The sequence below is a fragment of the Leptonychotes weddellii genome, chromosome 6, assembly GCF_054177405.1.
Source record: "Leptonychotes weddellii isolate Sample4059 chromosome 6, ASM5417740v2, whole genome shotgun sequence".
Taxonomy (NCBI): domain Eukaryota; kingdom Metazoa; phylum Chordata; class Mammalia; order Carnivora; family Phocidae; genus Leptonychotes; species Leptonychotes weddellii.
In genome coordinates this window covers 49,216,068-49,239,724 of record NC_138374.1, presented here as the reverse complement: position 1 = coordinate 49,239,724, position 23,657 = coordinate 49,216,068, and the positions used below count along the sequence as shown (strand labels likewise).

The 23,657-nt window shown below is 56.5% G+C and overlaps 1 protein-coding gene across 4 annotated transcripts in view; it reads left to right on the top strand.

Annotated features, from left to right (window-relative positions):
- Positions 1–23,657, top strand: part of LOC102736847 (cadherin-23) — a 75,427-nt gene that overhangs the window by 46,942 nt on the left and 4,828 nt on the right. For all 4 annotated transcript variants that reach the window (XM_081824086.1, XM_031019983.2, XM_081824087.1 and 1 more), the window contains exons 8-27: positions 2,232–2,365; positions 2,818–3,027; positions 3,566–3,673; positions 4,769–4,871; positions 6,193–6,318; positions 7,056–7,259; positions 8,571–9,029; positions 12,125–12,241; positions 13,385–13,609; positions 14,194–14,363; positions 14,584–14,721; positions 15,676–15,795; positions 17,284–17,461; positions 17,610–17,821; positions 19,894–20,085; positions 20,238–20,351; positions 20,956–21,085; positions 21,199–21,450; positions 21,558–21,719; positions 23,271–23,527. In XM_081824086.1, coding sequence (XP_081680212.1) covers positions 2,232–2,365; positions 2,818–3,027; positions 3,566–3,673; positions 4,769–4,871; positions 6,193–6,318; positions 7,056–7,259; positions 8,571–9,029; positions 12,125–12,241; positions 13,385–13,609; positions 14,194–14,363; positions 14,584–14,721; positions 15,676–15,795; positions 17,284–17,461; positions 17,610–17,821; positions 19,894–20,085; positions 20,238–20,351; positions 20,956–21,085; positions 21,199–21,450; positions 21,558–21,719; positions 23,271–23,527 — 3,611 coding nt within the window. The remainder of the gene's footprint in view (positions 1–2,231; positions 2,366–2,817; positions 3,028–3,565; positions 3,674–4,768; positions 4,872–6,192; positions 6,319–7,055; positions 7,260–8,570; positions 9,030–12,124; positions 12,242–13,384; positions 13,610–14,193; positions 14,364–14,583; positions 14,722–15,675; positions 15,796–17,283; positions 17,462–17,609; positions 17,822–19,893; positions 20,086–20,237; positions 20,352–20,955; positions 21,086–21,198; positions 21,451–21,557; positions 21,720–23,270; positions 23,528–23,657) is intronic.

Genomic DNA, 23,657 nt, shown 5'->3' with positions numbered 1-23,657 from the left:
CTCCCAGCACTGCAGCCTGAGCCTGGAGGGGCTCCTGTGGCTGGGGAGACATCAGGGCGACAGGGTTCTCGCGAGCCCCACCAGGCTCTGCAGAGGACATACGTGGTCAAGCAATAGTTGGGAAACAGGCCCTATCCCCTGGAGCCCCTCCTGCTAACCTTGGCCTTCTCGGGACCTCCAGCTGTCCCTTCCAGTCAAGCCCGCTCCGTCCATCCTCATCCTCCCTGAAAGCCCCCACTTCCTTCAGAGAACTGCCTGGGCTTCCTTTCCGGGTCCCTCTAATGACACCAAGACCTGCCATGGGTCCAGCACACATGACGTCGACCAGGCCTTGTCCGGTCCCAGCGCCACCATGCAATGGTAACCTCTTTATTGGCCCATTTTCCATATGAGGACATCGAGGCAAAGCTCAGTCACATGCCCACGGGCACATGGGAGTGAAGTCAGGATGCAGATGGAAAGCCTCTGTATTTAACCCCTGTCTCCAAAAGGAGTGGAACGCTGGGGAGTTCCCTGGGGGCAAGCTGCCGAGAATAATGAGTCCTGGAGTCCTTGGCCTGTCCACCTCTCCAATCTGCGGTCCTTGAGCTGATCTCATGGGGGTCTAGCTTGGGCCCAGTCCCCCAGAGCCTTAGGCCTGGCCTTCTGAGCTCTCAGAACCCTTTTCCTTCCTTCGAGAGGGTGGCTGGCTTTGGAGAAAGGGTCGGAGGCCATCTGTTCACACATGGTCAGGGGCCCAGGTAGGGCTGGGAAACCCCGAGAAAGGGAATCCCCAACTCTTGTGAGACCTTGGAGTGTCAGGCTCAGGAAATCCTGCTTCCGACAGCTTCCACCCCCCTGGGAGGGTGTGGCCTGTGAGGCTGTGGGTGGTGGGGGGCACAGAAGGGCTGTTCGGGAGTCAGGGCAGCAACGGCAGGGGACAGGGATGGTGAGGTAGGATGGGAAGGAGCAGGCAGAGGGAATTGTTGGCAGTTAGGGCCCCCATCCTTGCCATGCCCCTGTGTGCTGTGTGTCCACGAGCAAGTCAGTGCCCCACCCTGGGCCTTTCCCCCAGGTGTCAGAGGAAAAGTGAAGGAAGTGTTTTCTCTCTGTCCCCAGTTCCTGGGGCATGCATAGAGGCAGCCCCCCTTCCTCACATCCACCCCACCTCCCTCACTCCCCTTCCCTGCCCTTCTCCTACCCACCTGGGCTCCCATCTGCTCCCCTCTGCCCTTCCCCTCCACCCGCTCCCTGTGCTCAGCCTTCTCTCCCAAACCTCCCGCCCTGGTCCGCTCTGATCAGGTGTCTAGAAAGACCACCGTTCCATGGATGCAGTAGGCTGAGGCCCAGAGCCCTGGATTTGAATACTGGTTCTGAAATGAACTTGCTGTGGGAGCTCAGACAAGGTGTCACCCTTCTCCGGACTCTCGATTCATTTTCCAAAGGACACGAGGGCCTGGGTGGTCTCTGAGGTCCCTTCCAGGCCAGTCTGAGAATCTGAGGTTCTTGCTGTAGACACTCTCATACATCCGACCCCCTCGGCCAGGCTGAAACGAGGACTGAAGCCAAAGGGCCAGCTGAGGGCTTTCCAAAACATCAAAGACAAGAAGTCAGGTCTGACGAGAGGCCAAGAGGTGGCCCCGGGCCTGGCAGAACCCTGTTGACAGACCAGCTATGGCTCAAGACCAGGGCTGTATGGAGGGCAGCTGGGGGCTTCCCTGCCCTCAGTCACTTCCGCTCTGTCCTGCCCTGTGCATCACCACTAGCAAGCCGTCCCTTGGGAGTAAGCTTTGCCCTTTCCCCGTTTTCCAAGACGTGGTATCTGGAAGGGGTTGTACATCACCAAGTACCCGAGACCTTCATTAATCATTTTCTGATCAAGAGTGGTGAGAGGATGCTTGTGTAGAAAGAGGCCCCCACTTTTTCCGACATAACCGTCTTACTTAGGGTCAGTCCCTGTCCTGCGTGTGGCCCAGGGAAGGGAACTGAACCGGCGTCTCAGGCACGCTGGGGTAGAAGCGGGCCCATGAGCACCTGCAGCCCAAGCAGCTCTCTGTCCCCCTCACTCCCGCCCTGCCCAGCCCTTGGCAGGCTCCCTGAGGATCTGAAGCTGGGGGCACGGGAGGCCCCGCACCCAGCTGTCCCCCACCCCTGGTGAGTAAGGCTCGCTAGAGGAAGCAGGGAGAGGCCAGGGCTTTCCACAGCTCCTGGCCATTCCCAGCTCACTCCAGCCTCCCCTGGGCAACACCCAGGGGAATTTGTGATCTCTCCTGTGGAGGGGGTGCTGCGGGTCCGGAAGGATGTGGAGCTGGACCGGGAGACCATTGCCTTTTACAACCTGACCATCTGTGCCCGCGACAGGGGGGTGCCTCCTCTCAGCTCCACGGTGAGTCTAGGGGCTCCCCTCACTGCCCACCTCAACTCTCCATAGAGGTTCCTATTAATACGCCCACCCTTGTGCCCAGAGAGGCCCCAGGCTGACCTGTAGCCAGTCCAGACCCGCAGAGCCCCTAACAGGCTGGCCAGTGCCTCTCGGGGCTCACTGGGGCCTGGCGGTCATGGCCATTCAGAGCTCTCCCCACCCAGCCAGCCAGGCCTCCGCACCTGTCACTCTGCCGTTTCCCCCCTGCCCTCTGCCCAGCTCTGCCCCTTTGCCCTTTCGGCTTGCTTCTTATCCTCATTTTCATCTTCGTGCCTTTTTTATTATCCTTGTCTTCCTCTTCCTCTTCCTTCTCCATGGCCACCTGCGCCTTTCCTTCGTCAATCACTGCCCCGCCCCCTCGCTCGCCTGCCCCATCTCGCACCCATCACTTCCTCCTCTTCCCCAACACGCCCCAGATGCTGGTGGGGATTCGGGTGCTGGACATCAATGACAATGACCCTGTGCTGCTGAACCTGCCCATGAACATCACCATCAGTGAGAATAGCCCCGTCTCCAGCTTCGTCGCCCGTGTCCTGGCCAGTGACGCTGACCGTGGCTGCAACGCGCTCCTCACCTTCAACATCACCGCAGGCAACCGAGAGCGGGCCTTCTCCATCAACGCCACGGTAGGGAGACCCCAGGGTTCCTTCTCAACAGCAGGGCCCAGCCCTAGAGGCTTTCTGCTCTGCTGTCTGGGCGTCTTCGGGTTCAATTTCCTCCTCGAGCCTCCGTCCTCTGCTGGGACGGGAGTCTCTGGGTCATGTGGAATCTTGGATTTCCAGCTGAGCCATCTCTGGGGTCCCCGTCACCCCCAAGGCTTGCCATGTGCAGAGATGGGGCTGGAGCCTCCGTTCCATTTGGTTTATTACCAAGATGCACCGTGAGTCCTCATTGTCCTCTTGGAGTATTACCAGCTTCTAGCACCACGGGGTTCTCAGGGGGCCCACCCGTCTCCGAGAGCAAGACCCGGGCATTGGTGGGTCACTCTTGCCCTGGCAAGACCCCGCCAGCCCATGATGGCCTCCTAGACCATATCTGTGGCAATCTGGGGAGAGAATTCACAGCCGCTCCTGGAGCTGCAGGCAAAGCAGTTGGGCATCTGTGGACCAGAGCCTAAAATGGGGGCCAGGTCGCTGCTCAGCTCACGAGCCCTCCACATCCCAGACAGGGGTCATCACCGTGAACCGGCCACTGGACCGCGAGCGGGTCCCAGAGTACAAGCTGACCATTTCCGTGAAGGACAACCCGGAGAACCCACGCATAGCCAGGAGGGTGAGGCCGGAGGACACGGGGGGGCAGGGCTGCATGCTGGAGGTGGCAGGCAGCATGCCGGGGGGCTAGATGCTCAGGTGTCCAAGTGAGCCCGTGCCGGGTTCAAATCCCAGGTCTACCCGGCATTGGGTGTGTGGCTGTGACAGGCAGATTTCTCTCCTACCCCATTTTCCTTCTCTTCTGCAAAATGAAGACTATCCCTACCCCAAAGTTGTGGAAGGGCCTAGAAGGAGCCAATATCTATACAGTCATCAGCACTGTGCCTGGCACGTGGCAAACACTCAGTGAACACCAGCTATCCTCTTTTCTCCCAAACCCCTGATACTTGGGCACACACCACCCATCACCACCCCCTTGCTCGCCTGCCCCATCTCGCGCCCATCACTTCCTCCTCTTCCCCAACGCACCCCAGATGCTGGTGGGGATTCGGGTGCTGGACATCAATGACAATGACCCTGTGCTGCTGAACCTGCCCATGAACAGCAGCATTGAGTGGGGGGAGATGGGAAGCTGGGAGGCTGGACCCCACCCCCCCGCCCCGCCGGTACCTCACCCTGTGGTTTTGAATAACCACCCCACCTCTGGGCCTTGGTTTGCTCAGCTCTGCAACAGAGATAGCATCCAGGGGTATGGAGAGGTTCTAAGATAAGGACCCTACTGTGGTTTTTGAAAGGCACAAGGTATAGCACTGGGGGAGAGTTTGGCTGGGCCCAGACTGGGGTATCTGGCAGACCTGCAGGGTCTGAAAACCAAGAGTCATCTTCCTGCCTGAATTCCTTCCTTACCAGGAGATGGAACGTGATTAAATGCCAATTGCGTCCACCCTGTTCACTTCACAATACCTCTGTGAAGGAGTTAGGATTCCCATTTGCCAGACTGGAAAACTGAGGCCCGGATAGGGGAAACGATTTGCCCAAGGCCGCCAAGTGAGCTGCTAGCACAGCAGGGACTTGAACCCCGGTCTCTGGACCCTGAGTGTGGGCTTTTTAATCCTCTACCTCTGCGCCTCAACCCCCCACCTACCAACCCTCCTCCCACTGGAACATTTTGCTAGAACATGGCCTACAACCTAACCCTCCCTTGTGCCTCCCTCAGGATTTTGACTTGCTGCTGATCTTTCTGGCAGACGAGAATGACAACCATCCCCTCTTTACTGAGAGCACCTACCAGGCAGAGGTGATGGAGAACGCTCCCGCTGGTAGGTGCCAGACCCACCTGGGAGTTCCTGCTGCTGAGGCACCACCTGGGCCCCAGATGCCTGAGGGCCTCCCTTGCGCTTGATAGGGGCCCGGCTGAAGGCTGGCTGGGGAGGCAGCCTCACCGCATGGCTGACCAGAGACCCCGCAGGTGCAGAAGGGTGTGGAGGGGAGGAAGGGGCACCGCTCTTGAGGGGCTGGTGGGCCCCGGGTTGCCACACCTCTTGGGGGCCAACCAAAGAGGCCATAGATCTGCTTGGAAAAGACAGCTGTGGTCATTGGTTCCCAAAGTGGTCTGAAAGCCGCCCCATTACCCCCCCCAAGAGGGACAATTAAGGCGTGAAGACTACCCAGGAAAGGGGTAAGCTCACCCCTCCCTGCTCCCTCACCCCAGGAACACGGGCATCCTAGAGGCTTCTGGAAGCTCAGGGAGCACATATAATCAGAGGAGGGGGGCCAAGGGACCCCAGGTAGGCCAGTCTAGCCCCTTCCCTGCACAAGTACACTGACCAGCCTCACCCTGTTCAGAGGAACAGACTCTCCTTTTTACTGTGCCGCTGGGGAGGCCCCCCTCACCCCTCCTCCAGCCTCCCCAGCCCCAGAAGCTTGGGTTCTAACTCAGAAAGACATGAGCCACGATGCTCCTTGTCTCTGGCTGGACATTCCCCCTCCACCTCTTAATCCCGCCTATGTGTGTGCTCACACATGTACATGCTAGTACGTGCCCGTGTAAGGCATCGGTGTGGGCTTGCTCGTGCGCACAGACACACACGTAGGTACCCGTGTGCAGACGTGCCCACTTGGAGTGGCAGACAGGGGCCCAAGCACGGGGAGCCCTGGCCTGCCAGCACTCCTGGGTGTGTGCTCACGACTGTGACCACGGAGTCCTGAACACATGCGGGAATCACATATTCCTAGCCGGGTACAGCCAGGCCCCTATAAAGAGCATCTTGAACACACCCGTGTGGACAGACTGGGCTGGATGTGCATAGCTAGACAGTGCCCACACACTCAGGGAGCCCCCGACCTTCCCACGGAGTGACCCTCAAAGGCTGCTGGGAAGGCAGGCGCGCTCCAGGCGGGCCAGAAGGGCTTGCTCACCGTTGTTGTGTTTTCTCCCCAGCAGGGCTTTGAGGCTGCTCCCCAGGCATCTGCGTCAGTCTGCCAAGGCTGCCGCAGCCCGGCCCAGGGCTTCCCCACCCCGTCCACCTCACCTCCCTCCCTCTCATCCATCGTCAGCCATGGCTCACCGGGGCCGGGGTGGGGGAGGGGGCGGGCGGGGGCCAGGTCGGCCCCGCAGTGACCCCTCTCCCCCTGGCCCAGGGACCCCCCTCACGGTGCTCAACGGGCCCATCCTGGCCCTGGACGCAGACCTGGACGTCTATGCCGTGGTGACCTACAAGCTGCTGGGCTCCCAGAGTGGTCTCTTCGACATCGACCACCACTCCGGTGAGGGCTCCGTGCCACCCCAGCTCTCCCAGCCTGGCTCCAGGGCTTCCTGCTGGGGTGGGAGTGACCCACCGCTAGATCTAGGGCCTCCCTTCTCATGCTAGATCCAGGCTCTCCGGGGGGACCCCATTCCTCATAAGGCCCATTTTGCAGCTGGACTAAGCCCCCTGGGGCCGGGCAGGAGGAACCAGCAGGAGGCTTGGAGCCAACCCAAGGGACCTGCTGGTGCATAAGCTCTCAGCCTAGGCAATGAGCCCCCAAACCCGCTCCCTCCATCTGCTCATGCCCTGGGCAGAGGCTCAGGCCCCTAGTCCACCAGAAGCAGCCAAAGGTCTGTCCTCAAACCACATCCAAAGTTCCCCAGAGACCGTGTCCCATCAGTCCGGTCCTGGACAGGAGGCCAGCTTGGTGACAGGTGACAACAGGAAGGGATATGCTGGTGAGCAGGTCAGTGCTCCTCCCTGGGTCCCTCGTCCTAGGCAAGACTCTGGAGCACTGCAGAGGGTACCTGGGGAGAGGCTCATCACAGGAAATTGGCTGCTGGGGGCCCTCCCTAAACGCTGCTTGTTGAGCCTTCAGGGAAGAAAATCACTGCGTTGTCTTCCCCGCTCCACTTTCGTCTCTTTCCCCTATCACGCCCCTGCCTCTCTCTATCCCCTCCTGGCTGGCTCTTGCCCCGTCTCCCCACTGTACCCCCTTTCCTTTGTGTCTCCTCGGCTGGTGGTGCCGGGTGCCAGGCGTGGTGACAGTGAGGTTCGGTGTCATCATTGACCGGGAGGCCTTCTCACCCCCGGTCCTGGAGCTGCTACTGCTGGCTGAGGATATTGGACTCCTCAATGGCACAGCCGACCTGCTGGTCACCGTCCTGGATGACAATGACAACTGGCCCACCTTCAGCCCTCCCACCCTCACAGTCCACCTGCTAGAAAACTGCCCACCAGGTAAGCAGAGCCCAGGCTGGACCTGCTTGCTGGTCCACGGGGATTGGAGCCTCACAGGTTGGAGGCAAAATTCACCCAGTGGGGAGAAAGAAGGGCAGCAGGGCGGGCAGAGAGAGCACTGGAGAGGGGGGGTCAGAAAAACCAGGCGGCCCTCACCACCCTGCTCTGATCCACAGTGTTTGTCTGGAAAATGAGATTATTAAGATATGTTCCATCCGTGTCCCTGGACGGAAAGACTGTTTTAAAGTCAAAATAGGATGAATGTGATTGCCATCAAAATCAAATATGATTTGGAGGGTATATTTGATTCTAAAGGTCAGCTGGAAGAGTAAGAACATCCTGAGATAGAAGTATAAATAAGGTAGATTTGCCTTAATTGTCCCTCTTGGGGGGGTAATGGGGCAGCTTTCAGACCACTTTGGGAACCAACATGGTAACATGTTACAGAACTGTAGTATTTACGACCACATGATAGGAGCACAAGACTCTGGGACAAAGTAACGCAGGAACAGATACTGGTAAATTAAGGAAAGTAATATTATGTGATTAAAGAAACAATGAAGGGGGGCCTGGCTGGCTCAGTAGGTGGAGTGTGGACTCTTATTCTCGGGGTTGTGAGTTTGAGCCCCACATTAGGCATAGAGAGCACTTAAAATCCTTTTTTTAAAAAAAAAAAAAAAAAGGAAACAATGAAATCAGTTGTGGAAACTAATTACTGTGCAAAATATCTATTAATATTCAGTGCAGATTCTCACCCCATATCAGACACTAAAATGAAACCTAAAGACGTTCTAGAGAAAATACAAAAGAACAGAAACATTTACAAACAAAAGAAAAAACTTCAGGTGAATGTTTCTCTGATTTCTGGTAAAGAGGTTCTAAGCATATGAGAAACAAAACTCAAAAAAGGAAAACTATTAAATTTTGGTGCATACTAAGTTAAATTTCTTTACACCAAACAATAGCAACCAATATTGAAAGGCAAACAAACTGAGAAAATGGTATCTGTCCCCAGTTATCATAATTACATAGTTTGCATAAGTTGACAGATAAGTGGACAAAGGTCAAAAGCAGACAATATGCAGAAGATATTACTAATCGTTAAGTTAGTAAAGATTTTTCAATCTCTCAAATAATCCTAAAATGTGAAATAAAATGAGAGTTACCTACAAAGTTGCAAACATGCTAAAAGATAACCACGGGCAAAACTGGCAAGACGGGGCCCTTAGGAACCACCAACAAATGTATCCTGATATAAGGTTTTTGGAAGAGGCCACTGTGCTCAGCCACTCCCCATTCCCACCCCCATAGGATTCTCAGTCCTTCAGGTCACAGCCACGGACAAGGACAGTGGCCTCAATGGGGAGCTGATCTACCGAATAGAAGCGGGGGCTCAGGACCGCTTCCTCATCCACCCAGTCACTGGGGTCATCCGTGTCACCAATGCCACCATCGACAGGGAGGAGCAGGAATCCTACAGGCTGACAGTGGTGGCCACCGACAGGGGCACCATCCCTCTCTCCGGCACGGCCATCATCACTATCCTTATCGACGACATCAATGACTCCCGCCCGGAGTTCCTCAACCCCATCCAGACGGTGAGCGTGCTGGAGTCGGCTGAGCCAGGCACGGTCATTGCCAACGTCACTGCCGTTGACCGCGACCTCAACCCAAAGCTGGAATACCACATCATCGGCATCGTGGCCAAGGACGACACTGACCGCCTGGTGCCCGACCAGGAGGATGCCTTTGCTGTGAATATCAACACAGGTACAAGGGCCTGCTCCCCTTCCACCTCACTCCTGACCCCCTGCCCCAGCCTCCTTGCCCTCTGCTGTCTTCCTGATCCTCCCTTCTTTCTGTTCCTCCCCGTTCCCTCAGCTGCCCCCCCTACTACTCTCTTCCCCCACCCCCAACACCACACTGTCCCCTCTCTTCTCCCTCTCTTCCCTGGCTCCTTCCCTCTCTCCTCTCTCCTCCTCCTCCTTGTATCAGCTCCATCTCTCCTTCCAGTCTCCCTCACTCTACCAGTGTTCCATGTGAGAACGCCCACCTCACCACACTCTTGCCAGTACTAAATATTGTAGAGCTTTCGTGTTTGTAATTGTATAGGAAAATGGTACCTTGTTTTAATATGTATCTCTTTAATAACCAGGTGGTTGAACACTTTCTTCATACGTATGCTAGTCATTTAAGTCATCTGTAAATCTTATATATACCCTTGATGATTTTCTTAAACTATCACAAAAGAAACAACTGTGGCTTATCTTTCATGACCTATGCAGCTTATTATCATTTTGATGGCTTTACCATTTTCCCAATAGTTTCATGTTTTTCTCCTCTAGGGAGTTAGGAAGGGGACATGGGACCCCTACAGGTATACTCCTTGAAACAAGGCCAAGAAGAGTGACAGAAAAACTAATGTGGCTATGACAAAATTCTAAAAATCACTGTTATTCAGAGAAATGCATAGTAAAACAGCAATGAGATAGCAATTTTCCATATGTAATTAGCAGATGTTAAGATGCTGGACAGTATTGAGTATTGGTGACAATGTAGGGACATCAGAACGCTCATACATTACTGTAGGAGCTTAGACTGCTTCCACCATCTAGACAGCAGTCTAGCACAAAGTCCACTCATACCCCATGATTCAGCAATTCTGCTTGTGGGTATATGTCCCAAGGATATTCTCAGGTCAGTAACAGGACTATATGCCATGTTACCTGCCATGTTATTGGTGGTGGGAGTTGGAGGCCACCTGAGCATCCATCCCTAGGAGATTGGAGAGTAAAACATGGTGGGAGTACACCAGGAATGCTATGCAGCAGTCCGAAGCGATAGATTAGATTCACAGAGAAATGTGGGTAGACCTTAAAAATAACTACTCACTGAAAGAGTAAGAAATAGAATGGGAGATATATACATATCACAGTCCCACTTGTGTAAATGTAAAATACACACACACACACAAATACATGATTTTCAGGAACACTTCCAAATGAAAAATATACTTCAGTCTATTACAGTGATTGACCAAGGGGAGAAGAGGGGAGAGGAGATACATACATAAAACAAGAGTGGTACCAGTGACCACAGGGTGCACTAACCCAAAGAGTACGATTCACTCAATATGCATCTGAGGTCCAAAGGAAAAAAGAAGACAGGAAAACCGTGAGCACTAGAAGAATTTAGATGAGTTAGCCATGCCCCAGGGGAGCAAACTCCCTGCTGCCGTGGTTGGTCAGGACCATGGAAAGCTGCTCTGTGCCCCGCCCCACTTTATGCTGGGCTGATGCCTTTACCACTTTTCTCGGCTCTGTTCTCCCTCCCTCCAACTGACTCTCTTCTCTCTATTTTTCTTTCCAGTGTCCTCTCTGCCCCCTCTTCCTCATGCTTTCCCTACCCCTCTTGCTTACCTTTCCTCCCCTTTCTTCTTGCCAGAGCCTCAGCTCCCTGAGTGCTCCTATCCAATGGGGCGCCCCCTTGCTCTCCTGCTTCCTACCCACCCCCTTTCCCTTCCACTCCCTTCCCTCTCAAACCTCCTGCCCTGGTCTGCTCTGAATCCTACTGCCCCCCATGCCCTGCTCTGCTCCATCCCCTCTGCACCCTGAACTAACTGATGTTAACCCTTTCTCTCTTCCTCATGGCTGGCAGGCCTGCAGGTTTGAGCTCGGTTTCTCTGTCACTTCCCACCGCATCTCTGCTTCACCCCATTGCCTTCCTCCATACCATACCCCTACCACCCTTCCTGTCCTGTGGGGCCCAGGCCAAGGCCGGGGCCCAGCCTTCGCAGACTGAATGCAGCCACCCTCTCCCCATCCTCGCTCCCCAGCCTCGGGGACGGGGAGCGAGAGTAGGAAGAGGAGGAGAAGGCAGCGGCCCAGGGTAAGTGACCGCCCGTGGCTGGGAACCCGAGGAAGACAGAAGCCCAGCAGGGGGTCTGCCAAGGGGGAAGGCAATCCCAGAGGCCACACTGCCTGCGAGGGAGCTGGAGACAGAGAGGGAGTTTCACCTAGGATCAGGCCCCCAGGCCCTCCAACAGAGCCCAGCCCTCCAACAGGCCCAACTACGTCTGTCCAGCTCAAGCCCCAGCCTCTGGAGGGTTCCTCTGTGATTCAGGGGCAGGCAGGGGCTGTGGGGAGCGGGGGGCAGGAGAAAAGGAAACAACTCCTTGCTAGTGTTAACACAGGACGGTGCTCCTTGCCCACAATCAGGCCCTGTCGTGCCCCACTTAATCAAGGCAAAGAGGTAGGCCTGACTATCCAGCCTGCCCCACCACTGTCCCTCCCCTCCAGAGAACACCCTCAGGGATTTCTAGCTGCCTTGACCTTTTATACTTGGTCTCTCTAGAATACAAGCATTGTTTAAGCTGTGATAAAATGCACGTGACATAAAATGTACCACGTTAACCATATTTAAGCATACGGTTCAGTAGTGTCAGTATACACAATTGTTGTAGAATATAAGCGTTTTTGAAACAAGCAATTACATGGCACTATGTGTCCAGCACCGTTCTAAACCCTTTGCAAATGTAAACTCATTTTACGGTTATAATCCTCAAAATAGCTCTATGCAATAGATACTGTAATTATCCTCATTTTATAAATGAGGAAACAGGTACAGAAATGTTCAATAATTTTCCCAAGTTCACCTGGCTAGTAAGCAGTGAGTGAGGGGCAGAGTGAGGTGCCCCCAGCTTGCAGGTGACTGTGGTCTCATCCCAGCCAAAGATGTCACCGGCAAGTCCCAGTTCCACTGGGGATCGCTGCCCTTGGTGTGGTTTGGGGAGCTAGCCAGGAGAGCCCCTGGGAGGCCCAGATGTTATAGGATTCCCCTCAAACTGAACCTAGTCTGGTCTACAGGGTCCGTAATGGTGAAGTCCCCGCTGAACAGGGAGCTGGTTGCCACCTATGAAGTCACTCTCTCGGTGATTGACAATGCCAGTGACCTACCAGAGCGCTCTGTCAGCGTGCCAAACGGTAAGGCTCCCCCCCACGCCCGCCCTGGCATCTGCCCGTCAGGGTAGGGACAGCAGGCTGGGAACAGGCACAGGCCTGCCCCCAGGGACGGAGCAGCAGAACCCACTCACTGCAGGGGCTGCCAGTGGTCAGGCTACACGAAGGGTATGAAGGGCGGCCGCTCCAGGGAGGCTCAGGGTGGCCCTGTGTCCCAGTTGTGAGAGCTCAACGGTGGGGGATCCAGAAGCCCAGAACTGTGTGTGATCTTGAACCCAAAGGCTCTGAGTGGGAAGGAGGTTTGGCAGAGGCTGGACGGGCATTGAGAAATCGACCGGCCAACAGAGACTTGGGCCAGAGTCCCACCTCAGAGCCAGTGAGGAGCGTGTGGTTGGCCTGTGTGACGGGAACCTCAGATCCAACGGCAAACTGTGGGGTCAGCCCAAGGAAGGAAAGCGCGAGGAAACGTGAATGTCCATGGAGGCCAAGACACCACTTTGGAGGGCGCGGGCACCAGAGCAGAGAGGCGTGCAGGCCGCTGCCCTGCTCGCAGCCTGAGGCATGACTGGGAGGGGCTGCTAGAGGAGTGGATTTTGCATGGGCGGAGCAGGAAGGGGAGGGGGGTGTGGTGAAGGGGTGGCCTCAAGTCACCCAGCTGCAGGGATGGAGAGATAGACCTGGCAGATATTGGCTGCTTATCTTTACAGGCCAGAGCCCAAGCTTTCAGGAAGGAAGAGCAGACCTGGCCATTGCCTACATGTCCCCTGCTCAGAGGGCAAGGGCCCAGGCGGGTTACATAGAGGGGATACCTCAGACTAGAAGTAGAAGGCTGAATCATGGAAAGGGTCTTCGACCCTTAGACCATCACAGTCCTCCTACCTCATTGGACAGGTTGGGAAACTGAGGCACAGTAAGGGCCAGGGACTCCGCCAAGTTTCACTCAGCCGGTTGGTGGAACCCAAACCCCTTCCCCTATGGAAGAGTGAGCGACCTAGACCAGGGGAAAGGGTCACATGCGACCGCACGAGGGTTGGGTCGAGCTTCAGGGTGTCCCAGGAGGGTAGTGAAAGGCCACCACCCTCTTCGGGCTTGATTGACACTTAGGAAGGCCAGGCCTAGCCACATTGGTGTCCCTCACGTCACCCTCACCCCCTGCTTCCACCCCAGCCAAGCTGACAGTCAACATCCTGGACGTCAATGACAATACGCCCCAGTTCAAGCCCTTCGGGATCACCTACTACACAGAGCGGATCCTGGAGGGGGCCACCCCAGGCACCACGCTCATTGCTGTGGCCGCCATGGACCCGGACAAGGGCCTCAATGGGCTGATCACCTACACTCTGCTGGACCTGATGCCCCCAGGCTATGTCCAGCTGGAAGACTCCTCAGCAGGTGGGTGGGAAATCTGCCAGAGGGGCACTGGGGGACATGGATCTGTGCCTGCTCAGCCTCCACAGGGGACCATGGCCCACTTGTTGCCCTCCAGTTGGGGCCCCACCCTAGCCCCTCAGTGGGCTGGGCCAGATCCAATATGGCCAGCATTCTCGTCACTCCCAGATGCCCAAACTACAGGAGAGGAGAGTACCTAGTCCCAAGTGGGGTGGAGGCCCCCTCTGAGGTCTACTGGACTCCTGGGATACTCCACCAGCGTCTCCACCACCCAGCGTTCCACTACGAGTCTCACTTAGGGAGCGAGAAGGCCAAGACAAGAATCTCTCAGAGGAGGTTCTGGGCTAGTTGGTACTCATCCCTTTGACTTGTGAAAAGCTTTCTCACCCCTCCAGTAAGGAGAACAGCTGGATACCAGTTGCCGTGAGGCCTCTGGCCTGCCTGCCCCTGGGCACTGCTGCTGGGCCACCCTCCTTCTTCAGGGGGTCACCCCTGCCCCTCAGAGTTCCAGATCCTTCTCTTTATACTCTGGAGAGCTTCCATGAGTGAGGAGCGGCCAACCGGCAGTGGGTGCCTCTGTGTCTTAGGGAAAGTCATTGCCAACCAGACGGTGGACTTTGAGGAAGTGCACTGGCTCAACTTCACTGTGAGGGCCTCAGACAATGGGTCTCCGCCCCGAGCAGCTGAGATCCCCGTCTACCTGGAGATCGTGGACATCAATGACAACAACCCCATCTTTGACCAGCCTTCCTACCAGGTGGGCAGCCGGGCAACAAGTCGGGTCAGGACCCAGGCCCAGGCCTTGGGGCCTTTGGGCATCTTCCACCCCTACCCTGCCGGCCTCCACACCCCGCAGGCGTGGCCACCCCATGAGCAGCTTGGTGCCCTGGGTTGTCTACCAGGTGAGTTTTCAGGGCAGGGGCATAGACACTAGGCCTGACCTGAGCCCGCTTTCTTCTCTCCCTGCTGGGCTCCAGGAAGCTGTCTTTGAGGATGTGCCTGTGGGCACGGTCATCCTGACCGTCACCGCCACAGATGCTGACTCGGGCAACTTTGCCCTCATTGAGTACAGCCTCGGGGATGGAGAGGGCAAGTTTGCCATCAACCCCACCACGGTAAGCAAGCCAACTGGGTGGTGGGAAGGGCGCAGGGGCAGAGACTGAGAAGCCACCACAAGTCGTCCCGGCTTCTGGGTCCTGCCATCGGGATGTCTGTGGTCTCGGAGGTTTTTCCACCAAGTCAGCAAGCCCGGCAAGAGTCCCAGACATCCTGTAGACTGTGGCCTTTCTGTCCCTGTGGCCAGAGTTTTTTGGAACTAGCCTTTGTGGGACAAAAAAATTCTGAGATGTGTCCCCACCAGACTAGAAAACTTGACTCGGGTCCAGGCGACTGCTTTTTAAAACTGTCAAGAGAGAGGTATAGGAAGCTCTGCGGGAAGTCGACACAGTGTTTGAGCTCCTGCTGTATCCATGGCCCCATATCAGTGCTGGGGGGCAGGGGGAGGAAGCCTCCATGGGTGTCTCCCCCATACTGCCATGGGTCTCAGACTTATGGGAGAGTAGAAACTCAAGAGAAAGGATGGGTGATGATTTCAAATGACTGTAAATTGGTTCAGAGCTGCTGTTTCAGCACAGGGAGAGACCACTGTGGCCTGGGGGTGGCTGGTCAGGCAGGACCTTCCCCAGGGATGGGGTCAGAACTGGACTTGCCCTCCTACAGCCTCTTGCTGCCCACATCCCCCTACACTCTGCCCCGTCAGCAGGGTTCTGTCCTTCCTGCTCAATGTGAATGATCAGTCATGCCCCTGGCCTGGCACTGTGAACAGCAAATGCTCTACACCTGGCCAGGTAGCAAGCTCCAGCCTGGGCTGTCCAACCCATCTCCAGGTGGATTGGAGTGGTGAGGGCAAGCGGAGCCACTAGAATCCGAGCTCCCTGGGGATAGGGGCTGTTGTCTCTTCTGTTCGGTGCCGTGTCTCCAGAGCCTAGAACAATGTCTGGCGTAGAGTGAATGCTCAATAAATATCAGTTGGATTGATGAAGGACCTGATTCTACCCTCCCCTTCCTAGGGTGACATCTATGTGCTATCCTCTCTGGACCGGGAGGAGAAGGACCACTATATTCTGACGGCCTTGGCCAAAGACAACCCTGGAGATATAGCCAGCAACCGTCGAGAAAATTCGGTGCAGGTAAGGGCCACCAGCCCAGGCCAGGGACACTAAGGACTGGAATTGTGGAGGCAGCAAGCAAAGCCTTAACTTTAGAGAACGCTGCAGAGTGGGAGCAGAGCCCCCCCACCCCGTCCCCTCGGAGACATGGTGGCAGGAGGAGACGGCAGGAGCTTAGCTGGGTGAGTCAAATGGCGGTGGCTTAGGGAGATGGGGACTCTCTAAGAGAAATCTGTTGTGCCCAGCCCCTGCGAAGACAGTGTTTAAACATACCTGAGTGTAACCAAGTAAAGCCTGGGCCTCCAATGTCCCACTATCCATGGTGTCCCAGTGAAAACAACAGTCCAGCAACCAAACATAATTGTAACACGGTTATTTTCATTTATGTCCCTTCAGGAACATTAAGAGGGTTTCCAGTTCTCAGCCCCATTCCTACTCCGGCTCTAGCCTCAACACAGTTGCCCTGAGGCCAGCCTACCGCCTTCTAAGCTCTGTCCCCACTTCTGTCCAAAGTCCCATGCCTTGAGGCTCTGCTTTCTCCTTCTTTCTTCCCCGGTTCCTGCTTTGTCCAGTCCTTTCTGTATGCAGTTCTGCCGTTTCTCCCCACAATAGCCTAACCATCCAAGGAAAACTCTCCTGGAGCGTGGGGGCTGGTGAGCAGCTGGGTGGGCAAAGACAAAGTCCTGTTAGCAGGTCTCCCTAAGGGGGAAGGAGCCGGGAGCACTCACACGCCCGAATCCCGTCCCTGTCACACTGCTGCGCTGGGAACAGCCCAGTATTTGGAGTCAGAAGACTAAGACTGCACTGGGCGTCTGGCATACAACCTCTCTGAGCCTCAGTTGTCAACTCTGCAGGAGGTGGGAGGCAGGGAGATGGGGAGTTGGAAGGTGCTTTGTGCACAGAGCAGGGTTCTTAAAATCCTGAAGGGCTCTCGTGGGGATGCAGTCAGGCAGGGCGTCAGCAGCCAGGGGAGAGACGGCCTCTAGCCTGGTGTGGCCATGGGCCCCGCCCTGGCTTGGGGGGTCGGCAGAGGGAGCCAAGTTCCAAGCCAGACACACATGCTAACCAAGAACGAACTTTTGGGAGTGGAGGAATCACAGGGCAGCATTAAGGTTGAGAAATTAAGAGTCAGATGTAGGGGCCACGGTGGGAAGGAGCAAAGGACGGAGTGGGAGGCGGTGGGGGAGGGCTCCCTGCTTCAGGACCCAGACACAGATACCTGGTAACCACAGGACTAGCTGCAGAGCATTAACTGGGGCCGGGAGCTGTGCATCACGGGAGAGCCTTACCGGCCCCTGAGAGAGGAGATATTACTGTCCCCAGCGCACAGCTAAGGACATGGAGACTCGGCCGGCGGGGGGCAGGGGGTAAAATAAATTGAGGTCGGAATCCAATAGTGGGCACTGTCTACGCTGGCTTTTACTCCTGTATGACCGAATCACCCGAAGCAGCCCCTCAGTATGCTCCTGACCTTTGACCTCAGCCTCCCCGCCCACCCCACCCCCCCAGGTGGTGATCCAGGTGCTGGACGTCAATGACTGCCGGCCACAGTTCTCCAAGGCCCAGTTCAGCACAAGCGTGTATGAGAACGAGCCGGCAGGCACCTCAGTCATCACCATGATGGCCACCGACCAGGACGAGGGCCCCAATGGGGAGTTGGCCTACTCACTTGAGGGCCCTGGCGTGGGTAAGTAGCCCGCTCCCCACCCGTGATGCCTTGGGCGTGGGAGGAGCAGGCGGTGGTCTGCGCAGCCCCAGGCCAGGAGGAGGAGGAGGAGGGACGGGAGGGACGTCTCAGCCAGAGCCAGGCCCGGCTCTCCTGTTCCACCCGCCAGAGGCCTTCCACGTGGACATGGACTCAGGTCTGGTGACCACAAAGCGGCCGCTGCAGTCCTACGAGAGGTTCAACCTGACCGTGGTAGCCACGGATGGCGGACAGCCCCCACTCTGGGGCACCACCATGCTCCTGGTGGAGGTCATCGACGTCAACGATAACCGCCCTGTCTTCGTGCGCCCGCCCAACGGCACCGTCCTCCACATCAGAGAGGTACCACTGTCCCCCGGGCCTCCCGCCCACCACCATCTCCCTCCCGCAGTCACACCTGGAAGAGCAAAAGGGTTCCCCTGGGAAGGTGGGGAAACTGAGGCCACTATGCCAGTGCAAGGTCCTGGGCCCAAGTCTGACTGTCACTACTGTGACCTTGAGAAAGTGACTTCTCTGGGTGGTTTTTCATCCGCAAAACGGGACTAAGAATAGTAGATGCCCTAGCTCTTGCTCCTAGACGTCTGCCAAAAAAGGCGGCCTCCCCGGACACCCACTTCCCCTGTATTTGTGTCTCAAAATATACACACATGTTCCTTCCGTCTGTCTGCTGTTCCTGCTGATACCCGGCCTAGGGACTGGGGATGGGCATCCAAATAAGAAACAAGGGGAAGTGGCTGAGGTTCCAGAATTCCCCAATCCTTCTTCCATCCCTTGTTCTAAATTGCCTCATAAAGGCAGGGAGCATTCTTTTATCCCCTGCCCTGCCCCTCCTTCCTCTCAGCCCCCAGGCCCGACCTGCTCAGTGCTGGTCCACTCAGGAGTTCTCCCACCTGTTCTCTGTTCCCCCGAACTTCAGCATGCCTCCGCCTCTCAGAATGTCAGTATCAGGTCCTTGTCACTGTCCCCACTTTGAGGTCCCACAGGAGACATATCCCCCAGGGCTGAGCAGCAGGAAACTCTGTGCCCAGACCTTGTGAGTTGCTTTATCCAGTGCCCACGGCAGTGAGGGAATGGTCCTCTTTGCGCTGCCCACTGGGGAGCTCGGCGAGGCCAGCGCACGCTGAGTGACCCTGCAGGGGCTTAGTGCACAGACCTTGCCCCCCACCCCTCAGTTTCCATTTTCCTGTCACCCGTTTCTTTTTCTTTACCCTGATTTTTTTTTAACTTGTTCATTCTTGTTATAATTTATACGTTCTTGTAAGTGGCCTCAAATCTTTTTTGTGGAAGAGGCAAGATATAAATTAATAATATAGTTCTTTTCCACAACAAAGGCCCCATTTGCTATGTTTTCCCCTTCAAGACACCGTATTTTGAAAGATCCGTGTCTCCTGGGCGCCTGGGTGGCTCAGTTGGTTAAGCGACTGCCTTCGGCTCAGGTCATGATCCTGGAGTCCCAGGATCGGGTCCCGCATCGGGCTCCCTGCTCGGCGGGGAGCCTGCTTCTGCCTCTGACCCTCCCCTCTCTCATGTGCTCTCTGTCTCTCATTCTCTCTGTGTCAAATAAATAAGTAAAATCTTTAAAAAAAAAAAAAAAGAAAGATCCGTGTCTCCCAAACAGCCAGCATTTGTCATCACGCTTGCTATTAATTAGATGTAACTACCATTTGGAGTTTCTGATTGTCCTGATCAGTGAGATACAAAGTAAAGCCATGCTGAGCTGATAATTTTTCAAGTAAAGGCCAAGAAATGTGCTCTTTTCCTTGTGCCCTGTGCAGCCTTATTATGGGTTAGTATATGATGTCCATCAGATTTCTTGAGATCTTAGACTTAACTCAAGGGAATCAGGAGCCTGGGGCCCAGAGAGGTAGAGTGCATGTCTAAGTCACACGGTGAATTCGTAACAGACTAGAACCCAGCTGTTGTCTCTATCCACCATGTCATCCTACCCGCCTGTCCCTCATTTTCGGGTACCCCACTGGGTAGATGGTGGTGTCTGGGGATACCTAGGGCTCCTATGATTAGGGTAGCAGAGCACAAGACAGACCCAGGGACAGAGGGGTAGCTGTGGCCTCAGCCTTTGGATTCCCCTTCCGCCTTCCAGTGGGATCCAAGGGACGGGGGAAGCCCCTGGAAGGGCAGTAACCCTGAGAGAGTGTGAAGCATGGTGGTTGGAGACCAGGCAGGTCCACCGAGGGGCAGTGGAGTGGGGGTGGGGTGAAGGGATGTTCTAGCAGGTGCTCAAGACTCCAGGAGAGCAGCTAAGCCGGCAGACATTTCCTAAGGATGCTGGAAGGTGGCAAGGACAGTCTGCTGAGTGAGGAGAAAGAACAAGAGCGCCGTCAGGGCCTGGGAGCTGGGATTCTCCCAGACGCCCCAGGAGCCTCCCTGCCAACCCCCGCCACCCCCCACCGCAGGAGATCCCGCTGCGCTCCAATGTGTATGAGGTCTATGCCACAGACAAGGACGAGGGCCTCAATGGGGCTGTGCGCTACAGCTTCCTGAAGACGGCGGGCAACCGGGACTGGGAGTACTTCACCATCGACCCCATCAGCGGCCTCATCCAGACAGCTCAGCGCCTGGACCGCGAGAAACAGGCCCTGTACAGCGTAAGGGGGCGGGGCCCGGGTGAGGGGCGGGGCCGAGGGCGGGGCTTTCCTCCGGCCACAGGGCCACCCCCTCCCCACCTAGAATGCCTGCCAGGGTGGTGAGCTGGCTCCCCGGGGGTGCCCTCCTCTGACTATGTTCTTCTGTCCCCCAGCTCATCCTGGTGGCGAGCGACCTGGGCCAGCCAGTGCCATACGAGACCATGCAGCCGCTGCAAGTGGCCCTGGAGGACATCGACGACAACGAACCCCTCTTTGTGAGGCCTCCAGTGAGCTCACCCCCGCCCCGCCCCGCACCAGCCACACCCACACAGGGACTCACCCGCCCCTGTGCACCCTGCCGCTACGTGTGGTTACATTTGGAAACCCTGCACGCACCTCACGGAACAAATATTTACTGAGCAGTTGCTATTTCAAGGTACCACTCGGCAGTCAGCAAAGCCAACAGGCCGGCCTTGTGGAGAGGTAGCTCTCCTGATTGCATGCACGAGAGCACGCCCAGGAAACCTGAAATTCAGCTCTGCTGCACGGAGCTGGGCCTGAGCCCCTCCTGTTGACTCAGACTCCGCGATGTGCTGGGGTTTTTTCTTGTGTGCACATGGGATGTGAGGTTCCCCGGAGACCGTGTGAGTGCGAGTGTGCGCACATGCACATGTATATGACTGTGCCCCCTTGTTCAGACATCGGCTCAGGTGTTCTGTGAAGCTCTTTGCTTCACAGAACAGGCCAGGCCAGGCCCAACCCATGCTTCTTGATGTTCCAGAAGCTCTGCTCACCCCACGGGGCCTGGGCAGTGATTCCCTCAGCCCACAAAAGGCACTGCCTGGGGCCCTCCGACCTTGGCCTCCTGTGGCCCCCCTCTCCCCCCTGCAGAAAGGCAGCCCCCAGTACCAGTTGCTGACAGTGCCCGAGCACTCTCCACGTGGCACCCTCGTGGGCAACGTGACAGGCGCCATGGACGCAGACGAGGGCCCCAACGCCATCGTGTACTATTTCATTGCAGGTGGGGCCTGTGGGGGGCTCATGTCCTACCTACTGACCCTGGGGCTGGAGAGGACCCCACCATGCCCCACCCCGGCCCCACCCCCTCACCCTGTGCCGTGGTCCCGCCCGCAGCCGGCAACGCAGAGAAGAACTTCCATCTGCAGCCTGACGGGCGCCTGCTGGTGCTGCGGGACCTGGACCGGGAGCGGGAATCTGTCTTCTCCTTCATCGTCAAGGCCTCGAGCAACCGCAGCTGGACACCCCCGCGGGGGCCCTCCCCGGCCTTCGACCTGGTCACCGACCTCACCCTGCAAGAGGTGCGCGTCGTGCTAGAAGACATCAACGACCAGCCCCCGCGCTTCACCAAGGCCGAGTACACCGCAGGTGCCGGGGGCGGGGTCTGGGTCCCGGGGGCGGAGCCTGGGTCCCGGGAAGAGAGCGCCCCCTCTCTCCCCCGGCCTGCCACTTAGATCCGCCTGCCCATTCCGCAGGAGTGGCCACCGATGCCAAGGTGGGCTCAGAGTTGATCCAGGTGCTGGCCCTGGATGCAGACATTGGCAACAACAGCCTCGTCTTCTACAGCATCCTGGCCATCCACTACTTTCGGGCCCTCGCCAATGACTCTGAGGACGTGGGCCAGGTCTTCACCATGGGTAGGAGCCTCCACCCAAGACCTCTGTCACTGCATGGACTGTAGTCTGGAGGAGATGGGGTCTGTGTGGGCACCACAGGGTATGAGTGACTGGCCAGCCAGCCATGTGAATCCTTCCATTCACCCTCCCATCTAACCGTCATCCAGCCAGCCCCTTGTGAATCCTTTCTTCCATCTACCTTACCTTTCTAGTCTCTGATCCACGTCTCCATCTCTCCATCTACCCACCCGCTTTCTCCTTCCTTCCTTCCCTCCATCTTCTCATCCATCCGTTATTCATCCATCCATCCATCCATTCACCCACGCATGTGTCAGTCTGCCCCACCCCGGGCATCTGTCCATCCTTCCTCTCACTCATCCATCTGTCCACCCATCTACCCATCTGTCCATTCATCCATCCACATTCCCATCCTCCTCCTTTCCGTATGTCCACCTGTCTTCCCATTTGTGTACCTCTCCCTCTCCCGGGTCAGGCATTGTGCTAAGCACTGGGGGGCACATATGTACCTAAAGGTATGCATGTTGACTTGTGCATTTGCCTGTGTGGATAGCTGAGCCTCTTGGGTCAAGTTCAAGAAGGTGTCCTGGTGGGTGTCCCATGACCTTACTTCTAGACCCCACCCCTTCCCCACTCTTGCCTACAGGAGTCAGTCTAGACTCCTTCCTTGGCCTGCCTTTCAAGGTTCACCAGGTCTTCCTCCCAGTCCCTCTTCTGTTTCCACAGCCCGCCCACTACCTGTAAGGGCCCGCCCGGTGTCCCCCAAAGCTGAACGCCTAAGCACTCCTTCAGCCTTTTCTATACCGCCCTCCGTTGGCCTTCGCCCTTTGTCTTCACCTCCTGAAATACCACCTTGACCTTCACCTCTGCCTTCAGATATGCTCCCCATTACCATCCTCTGGAGCCTAATTCACAGGCCACCTCCTCCGGTCACACAACCAGATGCCATCCTTTGTCCTCTGATCTACTGCTGCTCTTAGTTTAGTAAATCAAGGCACAGAGAGGCTACATAGCTTGCTAAAGGTCACACAGCCAGAAAGTGGCAGATCTTGAACCCAGGTCTACGGTCTTCTAAGACAAGACTGCCACAGCACCTCGGGTCATCTGTGTAGTACGGCTGTGGAATTCTGAAGTGCATGTGTGTGTGACAGAGAGTCAGTGGGGGGGCTCAGACGTGTTCCCTGATCCCCCAGCATGGGACAGAGGAGTCCCAAACTTACCATCCTTAGGTCAGTGCAGCCCACAGCTGTGTTTGAACTTGCAGGGTTTAAGTAAAAACTTAGAAATCTCTAGAAGTACCAGTTTGGGCAGCAGCGGCTGCCTTCTCTGAGGATGAAAGATCAGCTGAGCCGACGCCAATGCCACTCCTCCCTCAGATGAACACTCACGTTCGCTCATCCCCACGCCTCTCTCCCGGGCCCTGTGGGCACTTACGGCCTGAGATGCTGCCTCCCCTCGGTGTGTCCAAATGCCCCTGGCCCTCACCCCTCCCCAGGGGGTTCAGGGGCACTGGCTGGTCCCTGAGCTGCACCTGCCCGTGGGCTCTTCCCACAGGGAGTGTGGATGGTATCCTGCGCACCTTCGACCTCTTCATGGCCTACAGCCCCGGCTACTTTGTGGTAGACATCGTGGCCCGGGACCTAGCAGGCCACAACGACACAGCCATCGTCGGCATCTACATCCTGAGGGATGACCAGCGTGTCAAGATCGTCATTAATGAGATCCCCGACCGCGTGCGTGGCTTTGAGGAGGAGTTCATCCGCCTGCTCTCCAACATCACTGGTGCCGTCGTCAACACTGATGATGTGCAGGTGCCCCATGGAACCGCCCCGGGTCTAGGGGCTGTGAGGGGAGGGGGACCAGGCCACAGGGACAGGGCATGGCAGAGAGATCAGGGGTCTGAAAGGGGGTCTGTGCCGCCTCTGTCATTCCCTAGCAACG